The sequence below is a fragment of the Manis javanica genome, chromosome 13 (genome assembly GCF_040802235.1).
Source record: "Manis javanica isolate MJ-LG chromosome 13, MJ_LKY, whole genome shotgun sequence".
NCBI classification, from domain to species: domain Eukaryota; kingdom Metazoa; phylum Chordata; class Mammalia; order Pholidota; family Manidae; genus Manis; species Manis javanica.
In genome coordinates this window covers 91,126,279-91,147,014 of record NC_133168.1, presented here as the reverse complement: position 1 = coordinate 91,147,014, position 20,736 = coordinate 91,126,279, and the positions used below count along the sequence as shown (strand labels likewise).

Here is a 20,736-nt window from a genome sequence, read left to right as displayed (position 1 = left end):
CTCTGGAAAAAGCAAGGCAGGGTAATTACAGTCAGAGCAGTGTGACTACGTGCAAGGAAAGCCCCTGTCAGAACTCTGTGTTAAGCATTATGCACAGTGAGATCAGTAATACTCCCTAGGTGAAGGAAAGTAGTCTGTGTTTTTATTGTGCTAATTGTTTGTAATCGTGTGTAAGATTTACTTTAGCATGCTAAAAGGCCCAGGTTGTTTTTCTAACTTTAAACCTATATGCTGTTTTTCCTCCTTCATCCCGTAATCAAGTAATTTGCGAACTGGACAGTTCACTTAGCAAGCTAGCCCAGCCATAAACAACAGCATAGTAAAGACAAGAAAGATTCTATCTTAAAGCTAAGATTGCATTTTAAAACCCAGGAAGTTAAGAAGTAAGATTTTTAATGTCCTGCCAGTGGGTTTCAGCCCTGGGCAAAGTTCACTATGGATTCAATGTGACCAAAGAAATGACAGTAAAATGTTCTTGGGGTGAAGGGGTTATACCCAACTTTCAATCACTAACATCCCATCCATTCAGAGCGAGTCTGCATGCAGCAAGTCCTCTGGGACTCTGCCTACACAGCCATCCCACACAGACATCCTCTGGGGCTCTGACCTCAGTGCTGCCACCACTCCAGCCTCTGCTCTGCTCTCCTGCAGCCTCGCAGCTGTGTCACCGTGTCACCCAGAGCACTGGGTGGAAGCTCTTTCTATAGAGTCAATAGCAACATATTGCCCAAACACGTGTAGTGAGCTAGCTGACGAGGCCCAGGTGAGAATCCTGGCCACAGGAACTTCCATTTTATCCACACTTAACATACTCTTTAGCGAACATACAATAACTCAGCCCACCTTAGAGGTAAGGAAGGCAGTCTTAATTGATATGCTCCCACATGCATCCCACATGCATCCGAGCAGTGCATTTCTTGTGTTAAGCTAATTTTGCAGAATTACCCAGAGGACTGATAAGAAACTTCATGTCTCATCAAAGAAAAACATCTTGAGACCACTTAACAAGTCCACACCCCTAGCCCTTTGTCACATTCCTGAAAAATCCTTAAAAGGGGGAACCGGCAACCTTTCAGTGTGCCTCTCTCTCTGAGGTAGCCCACACTACTGTGTTCCTGCCCTTCAATTCTTGGTTGCAGCAGGGACAAGAACCGAGGAAAAGACACAACGCCCTCCTAACAGGAGTCCCAGGCCAGGGGAGGGATGGGGAAAGGAGACGGCTGGGAGGGCAGGGGGAGAGGGGTGCCCCAAGCATTGGGAACACAGAGCTTGGAGAGTGCAGAAGGGAAGCCTGGAGGAAGAACAAGGAGAGAATGGCAGCAGCTGGGGAGGGAAGCCACGGAGCCTCAGTGGTAGTGACACAGGGACTGTGGGTGCAGACCGAGTAGGGGGGGGCTCCGGAATAAAACCCCTACTGAAACTCCATATGAAACAATTAAGCAAAGTCAGTCACATTAATTCTCTAAAGTGATATAAGCATTCTTCTGTGAGATTGATGAAAACTAAAAGCCCAGGTGTAACTTGGCCTGAAATGTTTGAATATCCCCCAGATAGGAAAATACCTCAGCATAGCCCTTGTCTTCATTGTGTCAGTTAAATGACACTATTGTAAAATTTACTTTAGCCTGCTAAAAGGCCCAGCTTATTTTCTTTAACTTTACCCAGATGCTGCTTTTCTTCCTCTAGCCCTAATCAAACAATTTGCATCCTAGGCAAGTAATAATGGCAAGTGAGCCCAGTCACAAACAACATAGTAAAAACATAAAAGATTCCATCTTCAAGATAAGATTGCATTTTAAAACCCAAGAAGTCAAAAAATGGGTATCTGAACATAGCGGACAATGACTCAGCTACCTTGGGAGCAGGACAGGCAGTCTTGATTGATATGCTCGCAAACCAAGAAGCTGCTGTTCTGGGAAAAGAATCAGAGCAGTAAATTTCTTGTGTTAACTCTGCAAAATAATCTGGAAGTCTGATAAGAAATTAACTGTCTCTTCAAAAATAAGCATTTGGGGGCCATTTAGCCGGTCTGCATCCCTACCCTTTGTCTCTCAACCACCTGTAAATCCCCTAGACGACGCAGAAACCCAGGGCTGTCTTGAGCCCTCCGGGCAGGTGCAAGCCAGGAGCTCTGCCTGCCTGCTTCATCTCTAAATAAAAGCCTCGCACTTGCTCTCCTACCTTTAGTGTTTCCTAAGTTCGTTATTCGACTCCGTGAACAAGAAATCCAGCATTAGCTTCTCTGAGGAGCCCGAAGACGGGGAGTCCCCAGAGCCCTGTGCCTGGGCACAGAGTCGCGCACCTGGTGCCAGAGGGCCTTGCCGTCTCCACAGCACACATCGGGTGGGGCAGGTGCATTGCAGCCCACAGTCAGGGTGGCCACACAGCCATGTGAGCCTGGTGTTCCAGCAGCAGCAGTCCAGGGCGTGGCATGCTCTGGGCACCTGCACACACTGGGGCAGGATGGACTGCTGGCTGCAGTGACCACCCAGCAGTCCCAGGCCTACTGCTTTGTTTCTGGGCCCAGAAGTTCATCTCTCTAGGGTTGAGGCTGGTGGGCCGTGCAGGAAGACAGGTCTGACCTGGGCCACTGCCCTGCCAGAGGCCCATCTGCCCTCCTTCTGCCCAAACCTCCCTCCCTATGTGGCTGGGGAGCCTGAGGTCATCCCTGGGACCACCGTGCAGGCAGATGGCTCTGAGGGTGCTGTGGGCAGGGCCAGGAGGAGGAGGGTGGCCTGGGTGTCCCAATTTTACCTCCTGTCTCCTGGTCACCTGAGGCTGTCAGTAGGGCCCACTTCCGCTTCCCCAGTCCCCAGTCTGGGTCTTCACCTGCAGCATAAGACCTGGAGACTGTCTCCAGCCTGGAGCCCCCCAAGGGGGTGTTTGTGCTGATCCTGCAGCTCCCCTGTGGACCAGGCCTCCCCTCCTGGGAGGGAGAACACATCCTGAGAGCCCTGGGGGAGCGTTATGGGGGGAATCAGAGCCCAGTGCCTCCGCTCAGCCTCCCCAGCCTTTTGTCACAGACGTCAGGCCGCTCAGCCAGGAGCCAGGAGCGGGATACCAGGGGCCTCACACCAGCCTGGCCTGGCGATGGCTGGCTGAGGGGCACCATGGAGGAAGACTGGGGACCTGGGAGCTTTGGTGGGTGCTCTGAGGTGTGAAGCATGGAGAAATTGGGCTCAGAGAAAGGCCCCCAATGAAAGGAGTGCACATCTTGGAGGTGCTTTGAGACCAAGTTCAACATTTTTTGGAAAGGAATTTCTTGGAATGTGTGGGGCAGCTGTGTGTCATTAAATGGGACAGTGCTAGACTGGCGCCCTGCAGCCGTGGGACCTGACCTACTTGGGTTACGACATCTGCAGTGGTGTTCAAGACGTGAAGAGACACCCCGGGGCATCTATTGAGTAGATTTTGGTGTCTGATCATAACCTATAGGGGTCAGGAAGGAAGGTCCAGTTTCTGTTTGAACAGCCCTCCCCAGTCCTGCCAAGGTGTGCCGCCCTGAGGCTTGGAGCGCCCCGCTCTTCCTGAGCACCTTACAGGGGGAGGACAGAGGATGGAGGAAAACCTGCGTAGGTCAGGGACCCCTTCGTCATAGAGTTTGAGGGCTGGGGGTGGGGTGGGCTGGGGCACACGATGTCCACAGGAGGGGCAGAGCTTTGAGAAGAAAGAGCCGTGTGGTGGCAATCCGTTCGGCATTTATTACATTCGGCACAGGGATGACCCCAACCCCCAGTCCCCATAAACCTCAGACACAACACCCAGAGCACACTGCGCCTGGGGAGGCTATTTCTCAGGGATGAGGGGAGCGAGTTGCACAGGGGCTCCGCTGGGAGCATGTCCCGGGACCCTGCGACGGCCGACCAGCCCTGCAGCCTCGGATGCCTCCGCTGGGCACCCAGGGTGCGGTGGTCCCATGCAGCACTGCGCCATCTCTGTGTCCATCCTGGGAAAGGCTGGCCATGGTGAGGACGGGCCCCAGCTCTTCCTGGACCGTTGTGGTTATGACTCGGTGACTGATGGCACCCAGGCAGCAGTTGGTGTCACGGCGGGAGGCCACCTACTCGAAGGGGAAAACCCTCCACACGGTGGGGTGGCTCGCCTTTGTCCAGCGGGCCACGAGCAGAGGGTAGGACACAGCACGAAGGCGGCCAGGTTGGCAGTGGCTACGTACAGGCCCCTGAGGATGCAGCGGCATCCTGGGGAGATGCCAAAGTCGGCCGATGGAGGAGGTGCCAGAGCACCTGCCCCAGCAGAGGCTCGGGATGAGCAGCCGGAGGAGGAGGATCAGCAAGCAGACTGGGGTCCTGGGGCGCCAGGTGCCGCCTGCCCGAAGGGGAAGAAGCTCTCCTCCACATGCAGCCAGGACACCAGCAGGGCCGAGGGCCCGATGACAGCAGCTACAGGGCCCCGCGGGTGAGCAGAAGAGGCAGGTTATCCCGGGTTCCCCCCATTATCCTGCTTCCACCCCGTCCCCACTGCCCTCTGGGCTCCGGGTCCTGTGCGGAGGGTCCTGTCAATCACCAGAACCCGGGGGGTCCCTGTCACAGGAAGGCTCCTGAGCGTCACCTACTTACAGAGGAGAAGGCTGGGTCCCAGAGGGGGAGGGGACCACCCTTCAGTCTGACAGGACTGGTCGGCCGTGGAGCTGGGACCCCAGCCCCACCAGTCTTTAGGACGCCCCCACACCCAACATGGCCCAAAGCGTCCCTGAGGCTGAGGAGCAGCCCACCCACTGCCGATCGCCCCAGCCCAGAAGCTCACCTGGCCCTGGCCGGCCCGTAAGTTTACATCTTGTGGGACCTGAAGAACTGCAACAGTCCCTTTCTGCCGGCCCCCTGGCCTTGGGGCTCCAGCTGGCAGGACAGGCTGTAGCTGCAGGACAGAGGGACACCTGTGAGCCTCTGGAGCCACATGTCGGGGGCCCTTCTCCCAGAGCCTGCCGGCAGCTGCAGCCCACGCCTGACTCCGGCTGGCCTCACCTCTGCTCCTCGTCCAGGGGCTCCATGGCCTGGGCAAAGGACATGAAGTGCTCGTCCCTCTCCAGGTCATACACCCCGGCCATGTGCTTGTGCACCATGATCTCGTCCTGGAGGGTAGCGACCTGGGGCAGAGGAAGGACAGGATGCAGACTGGGGGGGTGAGGAGTGGGGCACGGGATGGTGCTGGATCTTTGCTCACACGGGAACCCACTCTCAGGAAAGGTGGGGGACGGAGGGGTGGCCCGGTGCTGATAGGTCCGCGCTCCTCATTGGGGACTCTCTCCTCTCTGAACCTCACCATCCTGCCTCCCCACCCCTCGGGCCCCTCTGGGCTCACTCACGTCCTCATTATGCTCCAGGAGTTTCTCTTTAGGCAGGTCAGCCAGAAACAATCCAAGGTAGGGGACCATGCCCTGTGCCACCCGGGTGAGGAGGTGATGAGTCCCCACCTGCCCCAGGGGCACCCACAGAGCCTCCCCTGAACCCCACACCGCAGCCCCCAGCTCCCTTGGACCACCCTGTGCTGCCTCCCCACCTCCTTTCGCCCAGCTCTCCCCTCCTGGTCCCTCCCAGGGCTGGCTTTTGGCCAATCCCAGGCCCTGTGGGCCCTGCACCTGTCCTCCAACTTCCCCCTGTACCCAGCTGCTCTCGCCCTCCTTCTGGTCACCCCAGTGCCGGCAGCTCAGGACTGGTGGCACCAGGAGCCGGTGCAGGGTCGCCCCCACCGCCCATGACCCGCGGCACGCCTCTGTCACCTTCCTCTTCCTCTCCTCGGGTCCCATGCGGTCCCGCTGCCTTGCCCTCAATATGGACTCCAGCTCCTGCAAGGCCCAGGACACTCAGGTGCTCCTGCTCCCCTCCCACGTGCCTCCCACAGCCAGACCGTGGTGGATGGATGCCCTGCCCGAGCCCCCTGGCACCTATGCTGTCCCCACCTCCGCAGGCTCTCAGCATAGAGCGACCCCAGCTCCAACACACACAAACTCATGGGGGTCTTTGGGCCATGGCCGCCACCCTGAGAGGGTCAGGGGAGGTCCCTCTGCCTCCCAGGGTGCCCTGAGCACTCACTGTCACCCGGCTGTCAGCACGGCTCCCCTCACATGACCAGGTGGGGGGTGGGGCACACACTGAAGCGCGTCTTGGGCTCCCTGGACCCTGCTCACCAGGGAGGCCCACGCCCCAGGGTGACGGCAACCCTCCATGTGCACATGAGGAGCACGAGGTCACAGAGGGGCAGTGACAAGCTCAGGGATCCCAGGGGAGAAGCCGACCTTGCTCAGTCACAGGCCCCACCCCTGCTGCCGACCCCAGGCCAGCTCCAGCCCTGACGGGGGCCTGTCCTCTGGGTCCTCACTGGATGCCAGGCCCCCAGTCAAGTGGAGCCAGGGAGGGAGACAGACAAGACCCTTGGGGCCTGGGAGACCCTACTTTCACCATCAGCTTCCCCCTCTCACCCCGCACACCTGGAGTCCTCCCCAAAGTTGTGCCACAGCAAGGCAGAGGACTTGCCCCGAGGACCCCTCCCTTCCAGACCTCCAGCCCCCATTTACCTTGAGGAGACGCTTCCTGGTAACCCACTTGACCTTCCTTGTCAGGTTTTTATACATCCTGGTGCTCCTCCTAAGGGGAGGGGAGAGGAGTAGGGAGATACATGGCCAGCAGGTGGAGAGCCTTGGGGCCGACCCCTTTTCCTGGAGATCCTAGAAGGTCCACTAGCCTGCAGGAGGCTTTCCACCACGGCCCTGAGCCCTGGGGAATCTGTGGCCTGTGGAGGGGCTCCATGTTTCCACCCAGGGCCTCCATTCCCAGTTCTCCCGGGGGTGAATCTGCTTTGGGCGAGGTCGCTGTCCTTGGGGCAGAGACCTCCTGCTGCAGAGCACAAGCTCCAGATCTCCAATGGGCTTCACCCCACACCTGACATTGGAGGAAACTGATTCCTGCAGAGGTACCCATGGCCTAACCCACAGGGGTCCCCAAGAGCCCGCCATCCCTGCCCCTAGGCTCTGCCACCTCCCAGGAAGTCCCAGCCCACTGAGCGACACTGCAAGATGTGGGGGTGTCCCTGTCCACTCACGTGCCCCGGTCCCAGGGACAGGACTACCCACCAGGAAACATATCCCCAGGTCCTTTCCAGGCGACCTAAGGCACGACTCTGCAGGGCCAAGAGAATGGCACGAAGGGCCGCGAAATTCCTGAGCACGTGGCACTCCTGGGAGGGAAGACAGAGCTGAGAGCGTGGCCTGCTTCTCTGCTTCTGTCCCCCCATGAACTCCTGACCTTAAGGAGACAGACACTCAGGGAGCCCAGCCCACCTGGTACCTGCTGTGCAGCCCTCCTGAGTGGAGGACTGTAGCTCAACCCAAGGAAGGGGCCAGGGATGGCTGTCCCACCCCCGGGGCCTGCAAGTCCATGTCCGCATGCCCCTGGCAGGAGGGGCCCAGGGACGGTGCAGGGCAGACCGTAGGAACCCATCCTGAGAGCTGGCCAAGGAGGGGAGCAGGTACCAGGATGCCAAGATGGACCCAGGGGGCCGTCCCATGACTCACCTTGGCCACCCGGATCCAGAACTCCACCACTTGGGCCCTGTCCTGGGCTGTCATGCTTGGGGTCCTGAGGCAGGTAGTGGTGACCAGCTCTACCAAGGTGTCAAATTCCCTCAGGACCCTATGCATGGTGGGGGCCAGGCGCTCAATGTCTCCCGTCTGTGACTGCTTCCGTAGGTAGGCCTTGCATTCAAAATAGTTTATCCTGCTGTACAGCGTCTGTGGATCAGAAGGGAGGGAGGGTCATCCAGCTGTGCCCCTGGTGCCCCTGTTCCCAGGCAGGGTCACCTGTCAGACCTGGAGCCCAGGCAGCTGGGGACGTGCTGTGAGCCTCGTGGCCGTGCAGGCCTCGGACACCGTCCAAGGAGGCGCCGAGGACTGGATGCACAGGACCCCATAGTGGTGGGGAGCGGAGGGGCTCTGCTCGCAGGCACCCTCACTCACCTCCTCCCTGCCACACAAGGCAGCTCACGCTTGCCCATCCTAGGGCATCTGCCTCCCATTCTGCCACCCCGTGGATCCCGCTGCCCACTCAGGTGCAGTTTCACCCTAAACAACTCCACCCAGGGCCTTTGTTGGTGTCTGTCTCGCATGCAGTCAGATCCATGGCAGTGGGCTCTGAAGTGCAGAGGCCATGGAAGCCTGCCAGGCCAATGGCCCGAGGACCTAAGGCCCTGGCAGCACCTCCCTGAGCACCCCTCCCCTGCCTTGCCCCTCCCAGCCCACCAGGCCCTGCCCCCTTTCCCTCTGCTCCAAATCATTGGTCTGCAAGGACCCCTAAGTGCCAGCCCTACTGTCCCCCTGTAGACAGTGAGGGCTTGGGGGTGAGGAGAGTCTCTCGCGGCACATGGTGAGTCCAGGGGGAAGTTGGAACGTGGGCCGAGATCACAGGAGTCCACGTCAGGGGCGGCAGGTCAGGGGCAGCCCGTGACACAGGGCAGGCCCACCCCCAAACCCGAGACCCCGCTCCGCTCACCGCAAAGGCCAGGGTCAGCTGCTCGGCCACCAGGCAGAAGGGAAACACCAGGATGTTCCGCTCCTCCTTTCTCGTCACATCCCGGGTGCTCGCAGCACAGGGGTGGGCAGGCTCCAGGCCCGGGTCTGGCTCTACTAGGCCCGGTGCCATTGCTGCAGGTGCCATGGGCCCCAAGCCCGACGGCTCATGGGGCTCCAGCTCCGGGACAAGCTCCATGGCTGAGGCCACTGCTGGGACATCCTCCAGCTCTGCTGAGGCTGAGGCAGGTGACACCTCCCGTCGCTCCAGCACAGGGGTCTCAGGGAGCTCCTGGACGGGCTCTAGGCACGAAGCCGGCCCTCCCCGTGTCTCTGGAGCCACCTGCATCTGCCGTGGGTCTGGAGCAGGACACAGAGAAAGGGTCACCCCGGGGCTGATTCCCCGCACCTTACAATGACAGAAGAGCCCTCACTGCCTTGAAGGGAACCCCAGTCCGGGAAGCCCACCCTAGACGGTCCCCTGGCCACAGCCCCTCACCTTCCAGCTCTACCACCGTGGGCCCCAGGTGCTCCTCCTGGACCAAGTGGTGGAGGACTTGGCCCTCCAGGGTGGATGAAGGCTGGCTGGCATTGATGGTGCAGGGCACATGCTCGGGCTCCCAGGCAGGGCGCCTATCCCGTCCCATCCTGGGGCTGGGGGAACGCCGGGGGGTTGTCAGAGTGAGAAGCTTGGTCTTTCCAGCCACACTGCCCTCCGGGTCCACCCTTGTGTGGGCCTGGCCGCTGTGCACTCCCCTGCCTGTCCAGGCACCTGCCCCTCCCCCTCCTGACCCTGCGTGTCTGTCCTGGGACCCCATCCTCTCCCATCCTCCCAAATAGGAAGTCCCCAGTCGTTAGCCTGCCAGTGGGAATCTGAAGATGAGTGACCTGCTGGGCTCTGCTGTGGGCTCATGGGGCTCCAGCTCAGAGGCTGGCTCTGAGGCTGAGGCCACTGCTGGGACATCCTCCAGCTCTGCAGGGGCTGAGGCAGGTGACACCTCCCGTCGCTCCAGCACAGGGGTCTCAGGGAGCTCCGGGACGGGCTCTAGGCACGAAGCCGGCCCTCCCCGTGTCTCTGGAGCCGGCTGCGTCTGCCGTGGGTCTGGAGCAGGACACAGAGGAAGGGTCACCCCGGGGCTGATTCCCCGTGCCTCACAATGACAGAAGAGCCCTCACTGCCTTGAAGGGAACCCCAGTCCGGGAAGCCCACCCTAGATGGTCCCCTGGCCACAGCCCCTCACCTTCCAGCTCTGCCACCGTGGGCCCCAGGTGCTCCTCCTGGACCAAGTGGTGGAGGACTTGGCCCTCCAGGGTGGATGAAGGCTGGCTGGCATTGATGGTGCAGGGCACATGCTCGGGCTCCCAGGCAGGGCGCCTATCCCGTCCCATCCTGGGCCTGGGGGAAGGCCGGGGGGTGGCAGAGTGAGAAGCCTGGTCTTTCCAGCCACACTGCCCTCCGGGTCCACCCCTTTGTGGGCCTGGCCGCTGTGCACTCCCCTGCCTGTCCAGGCACCTGCCCCTCCCCCTCCTGACCCTGCGTGTCTGTCCTGGGACCCCATCCTCTCCCATCCTCCCGAATAGGAAGTCCCCAGTCATTATCCTGCCAATGGGAATCTGAAGATGAGTGACCTGCTGGGCCCTGCTGTGGGCTCATGGGGCTCCAGCTCGGGGGCTGGCTCTGAGGCTGAGGCCACTGCTGGGACATCCTCCAGCTCTGCAGGGGCTGAGGCAGGTGACACGTCCCGTCGCTCCAGCACAGGGGTCTCAGGGAGCTCCTGGACTGGGGCCAGCTGCCTCTGCCATGGGTCTGGAGCAGGACACAGAGAAAGGGTCACCCCGGGCCTGATTCCCCTTGACTTACAATGAGAGAAGAGCCCTCACTGCCTTGAAGGGAACCCCAGTCTGGGAAGCCCACCCTAGACGGTCCCCTGGCCGCAGCCCCTCACCTTCCAGCTCTGCCACCGTGGGTCCCAGGTGCTCCTCCTGGACCAAGTGGTGGAGGACTTGGCCCTCCAGGGTGGATGAAGGCTGGCTGTCATGGTGGACCCTGGGCGCACTCTCGGGCTCCCAGGCAACGCGCCTAGCCCGTCCCATCCTGGGGCTGCGGGAAGGCCGGTGGGTGGCAGAGTGAGAAGACTGGTCTTTCCAGCCACACTGCCCTCCGGGTCCACCCTTGTGTGGGCCTGGCCGCTGTGCACTCCCCTGCCTATCCAGGCACCTGCCCCTCCCCCTCCTGACCCTGCGTGTCTGTCCTGGGACCCCATCCTCTCCCATCCTCCCGAATAGGAAGTCCCTAGTCATCAGTCCGCCCATGGGAATCTGACGATGGGTGACCGCTGGGCTCTGCTGGGCTCCTCCTGCCCCAAGCCCCAAACTCCTCCTCCCCCCATTCTGTGAGACGGGCAGCGCCCCCACTGGACCCAGTGAATGCTCACATTTGCAGTTCCTCTGGCCACTTGTAAGGCCCCTTGTAACTCAAGGAGGCCCTGAGGACATTGCCCGTGACTCTCCCCGGCCGTGACCTGCGGATGACGCCTGAAGTGACTACCCGACTCGGCCCAGGACAGGGTTCCAGTATTGTGTCTGCTTCCTTCACTCAATTATGCAAAGTGTCCCCAAAGGGTGTGCACAAATACCTATTGTTGCTGAAGGAAGTTCTTCCCGAACCTTCCCAGGTACCCCTCTGCTGCCCCCAGAGGTCCCTCATGTGGCCACGGTGAGGACAAGGACCGGGCCCAGCCACAGGGAATCGCGAGCCTCAGTTCCAAAGGCTGCTTTCCATGTGCTTTTCCAAATGAGCCAGGCTCCAGGCCACTGATGGGTGAGGCCTAAGGTTTTTCATCAGGTACAGAGAAGTAAGCCCCGAAGTGGCCCAGCTTGGCCGGCAGTCCTTTACAGTGCCAGGCGCCAGGGGAGCCCCTCTAAGGCTCCTCCCGTGTTACCATGGGCACCCTAACAGGCTGATCGCCAGCCACCCTGCCCATCAGAGGAGCACACTGCGGCTCAGACACATGTGGGGACACGCAAGACACACCGCAGGCTGTGGGCAGAGGCCCGACTGTGCCGAGGATGGGGTGGGTGCTCACCGGGGGAGTCGCTGGTCCGTGGTCGGCTGGTCAGCGTCCTCGGGAGTGCTCCGGCTGGTGTTTGGAGCTCGTTCCTCCCATGCTGTGCGCCTTGTCTGCCTCCTCCTCACGCCCGTCTGGGGAACCCTGCTCATGTTGAGCTCACTCCGATAGAGAGTTAGCTCACCATCTCGCTGAGAGGGGCAGCAGGGATATAGTCAGTGGGAAATCCAGGAACCACCAGGACGAGGGAGGTTTGTGGCTCACCTGAGGTCCCCCAGCCCCCTGGGGTGCGAGCAAGGAGAGGCACGGGGTGCCCCCGGGAACAAGGTTCCAGGCCCTCTGGAGTGGTCCTGTTGGCCACTCTCGAGGGAGGGCCCTGGGAGGGCCTTGGCCGGTTGCCGGGTGTGGAACGGGGTCCTGGGGTGTAGGCAGCCTGCCCCAGGTCCGGGGAGATGGAGTAGGTGAATCCATCCACCAGCTCCTCCACGCTCCCCAGGGTGGAGCTCTGCAAAGCCGGCACCTGGTAGCTGGGGAGGAGGCACCCGGGGATGCCTGGACCTCCCCGCAGGGGGCAATGTGGGCCCCAAACTTGACAGAGATCAGGCACAGAGGGCCATCTGCCTAGACATCCAGTCCCTCAGGGAAGAAGAGGACACCCCCCGGGCTCAGGACTAACATGTGGGTGGAAGTACCTGGTCCCAACACTCACCTCCACGTCCTGAATGATGAGACCAGAGCTGTGACACTGACTGCCCCACCAGGGGGCCACCACCTCACAACAAGCTCCCACCCTAGAACATCCCCCCTCCTCCCCAGCCTGCAGTCCCACCCCTGCCCCACGCCCACCGCAGACACATTAGGGGCGAGGGGGAAGGGCAGCAGGGGATGGGTCACACAGTGGCCTGGCCCTGGAGGGGCCCGCTCTGGGCCGCCCTGTGTTACCTCGGACTCCCCCAGGAGACACGGACAGAGGCGGTGGAGGAGGTCACTGAGCCAACGCCCACAGCGAGCAGGAGGACTCTCCCTCTCGGCTTCCCTGACTCCCACGCCTTCAGAAGGCTCCGCACAACAAGACCGCATGTTGCTCTGTCGAGCGCCTCCGGTCAAGTGAGCAGGACTGGGGTCTGCGACCAGGAGCTGGGTTCCGTCCGGGTCACAATTGAGGTTCTACTGGGCGTGTCATCAGAGACATCACTTCTTCAAGGGCCCCTCCCTGCATTCAGACACGCCCACATGCCCCTCTGGGCTGCTGACTGCCCACCCTCCTGGCCCTTGCCATGCCTGAGTACACACATCTCCACCAGAGCCCTCCCCACGCTCTCTGGCAATGTCACCGGGGTCCCAGCTTTGAGGAGACAAGAGCTGAGCTCAGGCCTCTTTTTCTCACCAGTTCCCTGTCCTGCTGAGGCCACGGCACCTCCCAGGACCTGCCCAACATCCCAACCTGCACAGGGAGGGTCATGCCAGACATTCCTCCCTAGGGACATCCCCAGGGATACATGGATGACACCTCCAGCTCCTGGGGGCTGGTGTCACCTGTGTCTGATGCACAGACTCAGAGATGGAAGAATGCCAAGCAGGCTTGGCATGGAGCGTGGACCACCATGCAAGTAAGGCTGGGGTCTGGGCCTTGTGATCTTGGGCAAGTCCGTCTCACGCTAGGCCGTTTCCAGGTGTGCACCTGGAAGGGGCGGCAATGAGAGGGTATCCGGGTGTTGTCATCTACTGCCTTCCACCTTCCAAAGGTCCAGGCTGCTCTCAAACTAGGTGCTTTTCAGACCAATCAGTAAATGGGTCAGAGTAGCCCACTGGAAATGAGGTCTATGCTGCCTCTGAAATCCGAGGTGGTCCACCAGGCTGCTGTGCATTATGTGTATGTGGGCGGGAAGAGGGGCCAGATACAGCACCTTATTCATCACCTTACAAGGGAGAGCTTAGCATGCCCACATGATAGACTTGTAGAAACTTCTCTAAGACAAAAGAAAGGCCCCTGAATTTTTGTTGGATTTATTTCCCACCTTCTGACACATGACTGTTTTATCAATATGCTTGATAGGTCAGTGCAGGTGGATCACACTTGTGGCCTGGCCCTGGAGTGGCCCGCTCTGGGCTGCCCTGTGTTACCTCGGGGGTCCTCGGGTGACACGGGAGTTGTACTTCCTGATCACTGCGTCCAATCAGCATAGTACCATCAATGTGATGGGCCAGCGTGATGTCTTCTGGAAGGAAAAGGAGACGAAGGTTCCTTCTGACTAAATGACAACCTAAGTCTGGAGGTCTGATATACCTCTGAGATAGTTTTCTCTCCTTGCCGGCTGAAAGCTAACTGCCCTGCTGGTCTCTACTCACAGGAGGAGAACAAAGAGCATTTTCCTGACCAATACTTACACACTGGCAGCTTGGGGATCAAGTGATGAAGCCCCATGTGCAGCAGTAACGGCAACCTGAGCCACTGTGATTACGTTGACAATCATGCACTGGCATCTCCAAGATTCATCTCTTTTCGGAGTAGGCCAAGTGAGTGACTTCCACAAGGGTATGTGGAAATCACCACCCCGACATCTTGCAAATCCTTGGTGGTGACACCGGTTTCTGTACTCTCTCCTGGAAGGCGTTACTGCTTTCAATGTGTACTTTAGAGGGAATCCTAGAGGCTTGTGCTGGAGCTACCGCACAGCACGAATTCCTTGCCGGCACAGTCCCCTGTGGCTAGCGAGGAGGAAGGCAGGAGCTCTGCCTTCCTCCAGGACAGCTCGGCCTTGCGCCCTGACACCGAGGGAGCGGCACTGCGGGCACTTGGTCGGGGGGGCCGCTCCTGGTACCAGAACCCAGTCCTTGTCCCTGAGGTCAAAGCACAAAACACAGTGACAAGGTTTTGAGGAAAGGAAAGAATAGTTTATTGATTTCATAGCAAATGAGGGAGTGGCAGGCTCCTGCCTTAGAGAACCACCGTCCTCCTGACACACAAGCGGTCAGGGCTTTTCGAGGGGAAATCGTGGGAGAGGGGCTGGGGTGCAGACCCATGAAGCGGCAGCTTGCAAGGATCCAAGCAGACATTCCTGTGCTGATTCACTAGCTTTTAGTTTTTCTTTTCTGCTCCTCCTCAGTCCCCTGGGACAGGATGCTTTTTGAGTCCCCATTTTAGTGAACTTTACTGGCCTTAATTCTCTCTCATCCCGCTCCTATCTATTTTTCTGCCTAACACTCCCAAGACTGACCAGCCTCTCGGTAAACATCCCATAGACATGCAAACAGGCACTTCAGGTCTACAATGGGTGACACCCAGGCAAGGATCCTGGCTATAACTTCCATTTTCTCCACACCCCATCCTGGTCCTTTTAACCAAAAGAGAGAGGTCCTGGGTCAGCCCTTAGTAAACATAGCTACTTGACTGGTGGTGGGAGGAAGAATTTCTTCCGTCCCTCGAGGTTCCCTTAGCTGGTCTAAGAAACAAATTGACATGAGACAGATTAACAGGAGAAAAAGGAACAAAATTTAATTAAGTACATACAGGGAAGCCATAGACATGTGTTCCACAGACAGGGTGTGGGTAAAATTGCAATATTTCCAGAATTTCCAGAATCTCTTGGCCTGACTTGAGTGCTTCTCCCTATCAACAGGTGTTTCCAAGGGCTGGAGAGAAGTAGTCCGTCTCCACGTCAGTGGGTCATTACGTGGGCGAGCGAGGGCTTATCTGGACCAGGGAGCTTGCTGGGAGTATTCGCTCTCTTCGACTGCAGCAGGAGAGAGAGACGCAGGGCGACTCCTTGTAGGCAATAAATGACTTCTAAACATTATTTCTCCCTTTGCCTGATTTCGCTTTCAAAGGTGTTTTGCCCTGGGATCTCCCCTCCCTGGAGTTACGCAGGGAGAATGAGGTCTGTGTGTCATCCTGAACCAAGGAGAAGGGGTGAGGGTCTGCGACCTCAAAGGAAAAGGGAAGTAATTCACAGGAATATAAAACAGAAAACGTCTGATAAACAAAATACTTGATGGGACACACAGAAACCATGAGGGGGCAGAATGGGGAATTTTGACAGACTAAAATGATACCAGGGTCCTTGTTCCCCGGAGTCAAAGAATGAACTTCGCAAACACTCCAAGTAGGAAAGAAAGCCAGGGAAGCTTTTATTTAGAGAGAAAGTGGTAGGAAAGAGCTCCTGGGGCTTGCAGGAGGGGAGGGACAAGAGAGTCCGCTGCCCCCTGCCCCGCCCGCTCACCGCGGGTGCCCCCCCCTCGCCCAGCCCCTTCCCGGCCCCACCGAGACCACCTGTGGCTGCCGGGGCCTCGTCCCCCACCCCGACACGCGTCCAGGGGCTGGGGCTGGGGCTGGGGGTGGGATTGGGCACACCCGCCTTCAGCCTGGCAGCCCCGCCCAGAGGCAGGGCCAACCCGCGGGCAGGCCGGCAGGTCCCCCACCCTGCAGGCAGGCCTTGGGCTCCCTCCGCAGCCCAGGAGCCCGGGTATCGGCTCTGAGTGGGAACCTGGACAAGGTCCTCTAGGCATGTTTAAGCTTACCCTCCATCTTGCCTCTGTCCCCTCCGGGGTGCTCCACTAGCGTCTGGGATCTTTCCTGCTGCGCCTGGTGTGCTGTGCCACTGCCACAGCCTACAGCTCCAGGTGGCAGCCAGCCCACAGTCAGGTCTTGGCTGCTCCCTACTGACCCTTGGGAGGAGAGGAGGCAATAGGGGCCTGTGTTCACCTTTGTCACCTAACCCCTTCAGCAGGCTGTACACACTCCGGTTCACCTCTTCCCTAAAGGTCTGGAAACAATTGCAGAAGGAACTTAGAATGAAGGACAGAAGTTCAAGTTCTAGCTCATCTGGACTTTTAGAGAAGGCTGGTTTCCAGACATCTCTGACCCGCCTGGCATCCTCACTGCCTCTCTTGGTGCCTTGGTTAAGAGGGTAGGCTTTGCAGGTTGCACTGCCCGGGTTTGTCCTTGTCATTCATTAACAGTGTGGCCTTGGGCTAAAATATCAGAGCCATTGTCAGAGTCTCAGGCATGTCAGAGCCAGTATGGACTGCTTATCAGTACTGCTCGTTTGGTTAGCTGTGATGACGGCATTGAGGGTTTGTAAGGAAATTTCTCCTCCTTTCATAAACCCAGGTATTTGAGCAGCGGGAAATGAGGTAGCAGTCTCTGGGATCCACTTTAGAAAATACTCTGACGTAAAAAGGAGGTGGTGATGTGACAGCAGTACACAGATGGCTGCTGAAGCAGGGCCGTGAGCACGTGAGGGGGGTACCCTCGTGCTCTCCAGACTTCTGTGTATGTTTGGGACTTTTCAGAATATAGAGTCAACATACAAAAGACAAGGAGGTCTCATTCCTTGTATCCCTGCAAACCTGCCAGGGACAGAAGCAGCACTTTAAGCAACTGCTGCACTGGCAGTTTATTCTGAGTCTCCCTGTAGCTTCCAGCTCTCCTCCGAGCCACCACCTTGTCTAGGCATGGGCGGGGATCGCTCTCTGTAACAAGGCTTGCCAGGCCCAACGTTAGGGAATTCTTGTTTTGGATTCTGTATTCACATTTTTAAAAAATGACGAGTTTCCTGTTTGAAGAGACTTGAAAACAGTCGCCTTGTTTTCAGGTACGGCCGTCCTCTGCCTTCTCCTTTTTAAATGCTATTAGGAGTTTTATCTCCAAGGAGTGAACAGAATCGCGAGGAGCGGCCTAGGCAGACCCTGCAGGAAGGGAAGGCTTGCAGGGTGAGGAGTGTGAGTCGGTGTTGGCCGTGGCAGTCACAGCTTGCGGCAGGGACAATCGCAGAGACAGCAAGGGAAGAGAAAAATAAAATCTCTACATTAAATCGGGATGGGCTAGGGAGGCGGAGAGAGGCCCGAGAAATTTGGGCGGGCGGGCTGGCATGTGTCTGGGGGCGCATTCAAACCAGTGCTCCCCGGCCCCCCGCCCGCCGTGCGCCCCGGACCCCCGTGCGCTCCCGCTCTCTGCTCGGCGGCCGCTGCTCTGCCCTTGGCGCACACGCCCCTAGCGCGGCCACCCGAGAGGGACCTCTCTGCGCTCTGGGGAGTCTCTCGGCCTCAGGTTTGGCGGGTGCAGCCTGGAGAAAGCACCTGTATGAAATCGTGCATATTAAGTGAAAAGGTCTGAAAAGTTCTGGGCAAGGGGTTTTGAGCCGAATGTGGAAGCCCCTGTTAGTACCCGACCCCGATACGGTGCAGTACAGTCAGGTCGCTAGTCCTCTTGCCAGAGAGGAGCTTGTGCACCAGGTGGTTTGCGTCTGCAAGCTCAGTAAGTACGTACCGTACGCATCTCTGAGCCGACATTACCTACCCCAGGGATCAGGCTGGCAAAGAAAGGCACTTGAGGTAAAGGTTTGGCTTGACATTAATCCAGAGCTTCTGGAATGAGCTATTTAAAAGTTTGGAATATTCTTGCAGACTTTTTTGCCGTATGCAGAGTAAACCGCTCTCCTGTCCTAATACTGCCCTACTTTATACGGTGAACTTGAAGTTGGTCTGCAGGTGACTGTAGGAAATAAACTTCAGATTAGAAATGTTTCAGAAAAAACAATTGACTGATCGTAAAGTTTCATCAGGCACAGCCTTGAAAGCGTCCAAGATTTTAATTAGAGCTCAAAGGAACTTTGCATACCTATTTGGTGTATTCCTCCAAATCTGTACTTCAACCATCAAAAATATATATTTATGTCTAATTTCTAAGGATTGAGATGTTTGACACCACTTAGTACCTTGTCTCAGTGTTAAAAGTTAAAAGTTTTGGCTGAGTAGAAAAAAGTTTTGAATTGCTTTTAAATGTCTTCCTGTTCTTTTTGATGACTTCAAGTCATAATGTTTATTCTCTTTTTCTGGGTTAATTAGCCTATCTCTTTTTGATATTTGCATTCTGATCACATCTCCAAAACTCTGGTTTTAAAAAGTATTTACATCTGGATCCTCTCTGGTGACCATACCATTTTTAGTCTGTGGGGCTACCTAGACTCAAGAATAGTGGCACTCGTGTTCTTGTACGGTGATGTTTCAGCTACAGCTCTGTAACAACAGGTATGACTTGAATGGGATGTCCGAAAGAGAGGTCAGAGTGAACTCACAGACCCAGACCCAGAGACTCTGTTCCACCCCCTGGCGCAGAGCTGCCCTGAAGGGAGGGCAAAGAGAAAGAAAGGTTCTAGATGAGGAGAGGTACACTGGGAGAAGAAAAAGCACGCAGATCGAGGGCCTCGTTCCGGCTTCTCTGGCTGCCCAGAGCCTTGGAATACAGCAAACTCGTGTCCGTCTTTTGACTTCTTCAAGCTTCCCTTGAGCCCAGCACCAGCATTTTTTCTGACTCACTAGCCCCACCATCTTTCTCACGCTGAGCTGACAGAATGCCTTTAATAAAAGCAATTTCATCCCCAGCTCTTTAGGTACACGATTTATTCTCTCCATGTTTATTGGATGGATGATGGCATATGTAAGGTCTCAATAAAAAATGTTCAGAGTGTTTCGTTTTGAGTTACACCTTTTCTGAGTCATCCAGATAACCAAAGAAAAAAACTTGAATAATTTTGCCAGAAACTCCAGAGTAATGTTGTATTTGTGCAAAATCCACAAGGGTCTTCACATAAATATTTTTCATTGCGATGACATTTCTAAAACACCACCAATGGATCTCAAACATCATCGGACCATGTTTTACAATCTGAATGCCAGTCGATACATTTAACTCTACTTTTTACTTCTTTCAGACTTTATTTCAAATGCCATTCTGAAGTAAATCACACAACCTCATGTGACCAACCTTAAACTACCTTCAGAGCCTCGAATTTCACTTTTTAAACAATTTAAAGAAACAGTTCTAGTGACACCATTGACGTTTCATGGATGATGGTTGAAATTTTATTGACTTGTCATTTTCTGCAAAGCAATTTTCTCTTCTCAGTAAATGGGTTTTGCAGATCCATGAGTTCAAATGGCAGTATCACGACCACTCAATATTATGATGTTTTTTGAAATCTTACTAACTTCATATTTGAAAAGTCTCAGTTACTTTCAACCATACATTAGAGTGTTTTAAAAGTCTTATATTACTTTCTAAATGCTTTCTGTCTGCTTTACCATCATTCTTCAACATAAAACAATTTTTTTTCTTTGAAACTTTCTATTATTCAAATGCTTCTTAGTGTGACACTGAATAATAATGTTCTTTTAATTTTTCCGCATTGATGGGTACACATTTTCTTGACTGAAGCCAAAAAATGAACAAAACATGACTGCCATTCAGATGAAATAAGTAAGTATTAGCACTTCCGGTTTCAGCAAACAGCTTTTGAGCTGCATTTGTTCCCAGTATTTCTATCACCTGTCACCATAAACTACCCGTGGTTTAATTTTTTTTAATGCTTTTCAATTCCAAAAATATAAATTGGTTGTTGTATCTTATGGTAAATCTTACACGGGCTACTCTGAGTTCTACAAATACTATCAACTGTGGTAGGGCCACCATTCACTTTGAACGCCCTTTCTGCCCTGTTCTCCCACAAATACAGCAGGGAGGTGTTTGCGATAATTATTCGAAACACTGAAAATCTTAGCCAAGCTTTGCTCTCTTTTCCTCCTGGATACTTTCTCTTAATGTTTTATTATAAACTTCGTGTTGTAATTATCAAAGTATTGCACACGTACGACGTACGCAAAAAGTACCGTACAAAGTCAAAAGCCAAAGTAAATCTTACCTACTCAAAAACGGAACCAACCTCAAAACTTGAGGGCTATGACAAGTCGCCACCTCTCTGGTAACACACAGCATTTCATAAGCACACAGCCACGCTGCTCACAGTGGCAAAGGCGGAACTGGCAAAAACGTTTGCAGGTGTTTCTCAGATGTCGCCCATGTATCTATCACGCAGCTCGTGGCGACATTCAACAACAGTTAACTTCGAATGTTGAGTTGACATTATAATTTGTATTGTTAGTTGATTTTCCTACCCCTTGGAGGTACTGTGAGGATATTTTCCAGTCTGTGCCAGATGTTCCCAGATTTCAGCAATGAGACAACTCCGCTGGTGCATACTGGCTGTATTATGGCCTTGATTTAACAATAGAAGGTGCTGGTTGCTCTTAACATGCAAGGACAGGCAACGTTTCTGAGGAGGTTTGAGGTTCAAGGAGCAGAGAAGGGGGACA

At 56.1% G+C, this 20,736-nt stretch overlaps 2 protein-coding genes, 1 long non-coding RNA gene and 1 pseudogene across 4 annotated transcripts; 2 read left to right on the top strand and 2 right to left on the bottom strand.

The window, feature by feature from the left end:
- Nucleotides 1-20,736, top strand: part of LOC140845419 (uncharacterized) — a 40,070-nt pseudogene that overhangs the window by 9,792 nt on the left and 9,542 nt on the right.
- On the bottom strand, nucleotides 4,268-8,867 carry LOC140845769 (ral-GDS-related protein-like). The gene is made up of 9 exons (XM_073220756.1): nucleotides 8,502-8,867; nucleotides 7,529-7,744; nucleotides 7,088-7,191; nucleotides 6,533-6,602; nucleotides 5,738-5,803; nucleotides 5,324-5,395; nucleotides 4,983-5,104; nucleotides 4,765-4,875; nucleotides 4,268-4,400 (listed from the first exon to the last, which is right to left on the bottom strand). Exons 1-8 carry the CDS (start codon nucleotides 8,865-8,867, stop codon nucleotides 4,788-4,790), a joined length of 1,104 nt encoding a protein of 367 aa, XP_073076857.1. The 3' UTR covers nucleotides 4,268-4,400; nucleotides 4,765-4,787.
- On the bottom strand, nucleotides 8,745-12,744 carry LOC140845621 (uncharacterized). Of its 2 annotated transcripts, XR_012124466.1 has the most exons (7): nucleotides 12,529-12,744; nucleotides 11,605-11,777; nucleotides 10,954-11,040; nucleotides 10,465-10,619; nucleotides 10,148-10,325; nucleotides 9,018-9,914; nucleotides 8,745-8,878 (listed from the first exon to the last, which is right to left on the bottom strand). XR_012124466.1 is itself a non-coding variant. In XM_073220248.1 (6 exons), exons 1-6 carry the CDS (start codon nucleotides 12,664-12,666, stop codon nucleotides 9,671-9,673), a joined length of 975 nt encoding a protein of 324 aa, XP_073076349.1. In that variant the 5' UTR covers nucleotides 12,667-12,744; the 3' UTR covers nucleotides 8,959-9,670. The 2 variants fall into 2 exon arrangements, 1 of the variants encoding a protein (XP_073076349.1); XM_073220248.1 differs by lacking the exon at nucleotides 8,745-8,878 and having other exon boundaries at nucleotides 8,959-9,914.
- Nucleotides 12,755-15,375, top strand: LOC140845623 (uncharacterized). Its single transcript, XR_012124469.1, has 3 exons — nucleotides 12,755-13,196; nucleotides 13,938-14,103; nucleotides 15,207-15,375. It is a non-coding gene; the product is annotated as an uncharacterized lncRNA (long non-coding RNA).

Coding starts and splice junctions, on each gene's coding strand:
- LOC140845769 (XM_073220756.1), bottom strand. CDS start 8,867: ATGCAGGTGGCTCCAGAGACACGGGGAGGGCCGGCTTCGTGCCTAGAG. Junction 7,745..8,501: donor AGCTGACCCTGGCCTTTGCG/GTGAGCGGAGCG, acceptor TCTGATCCACAG/ACGCTGTACAGCAGGATAAA. Junction 6,603..7,087: donor ACCTGGGGATATGTTTCCTG/GTGGGTAGTCCT, acceptor CCCTCCCCTTAG/GAGGAGCACCAGGATGTATA.
- LOC140845621 (XM_073220248.1), bottom strand. CDS start 12,666: ATGCGGTCTTGTTGTGCGGAGCCTTCTGAAGGCGTGGGAGTCAGGGAA. Junction 10,326..10,464: donor CACGGTGGCAGAGCTGGAAG/GTGAGGGGCTGC, acceptor GTCCTGCTCCAG/ACCCATGGCAGAGGCAGCTG. Junction 9,915..10,147: donor CCCACAGCAGGGCCCAGCAG/GTCACTCATCTT, acceptor GCCTTCCCCCAG/GCCCAGGATGGGACGGGATA.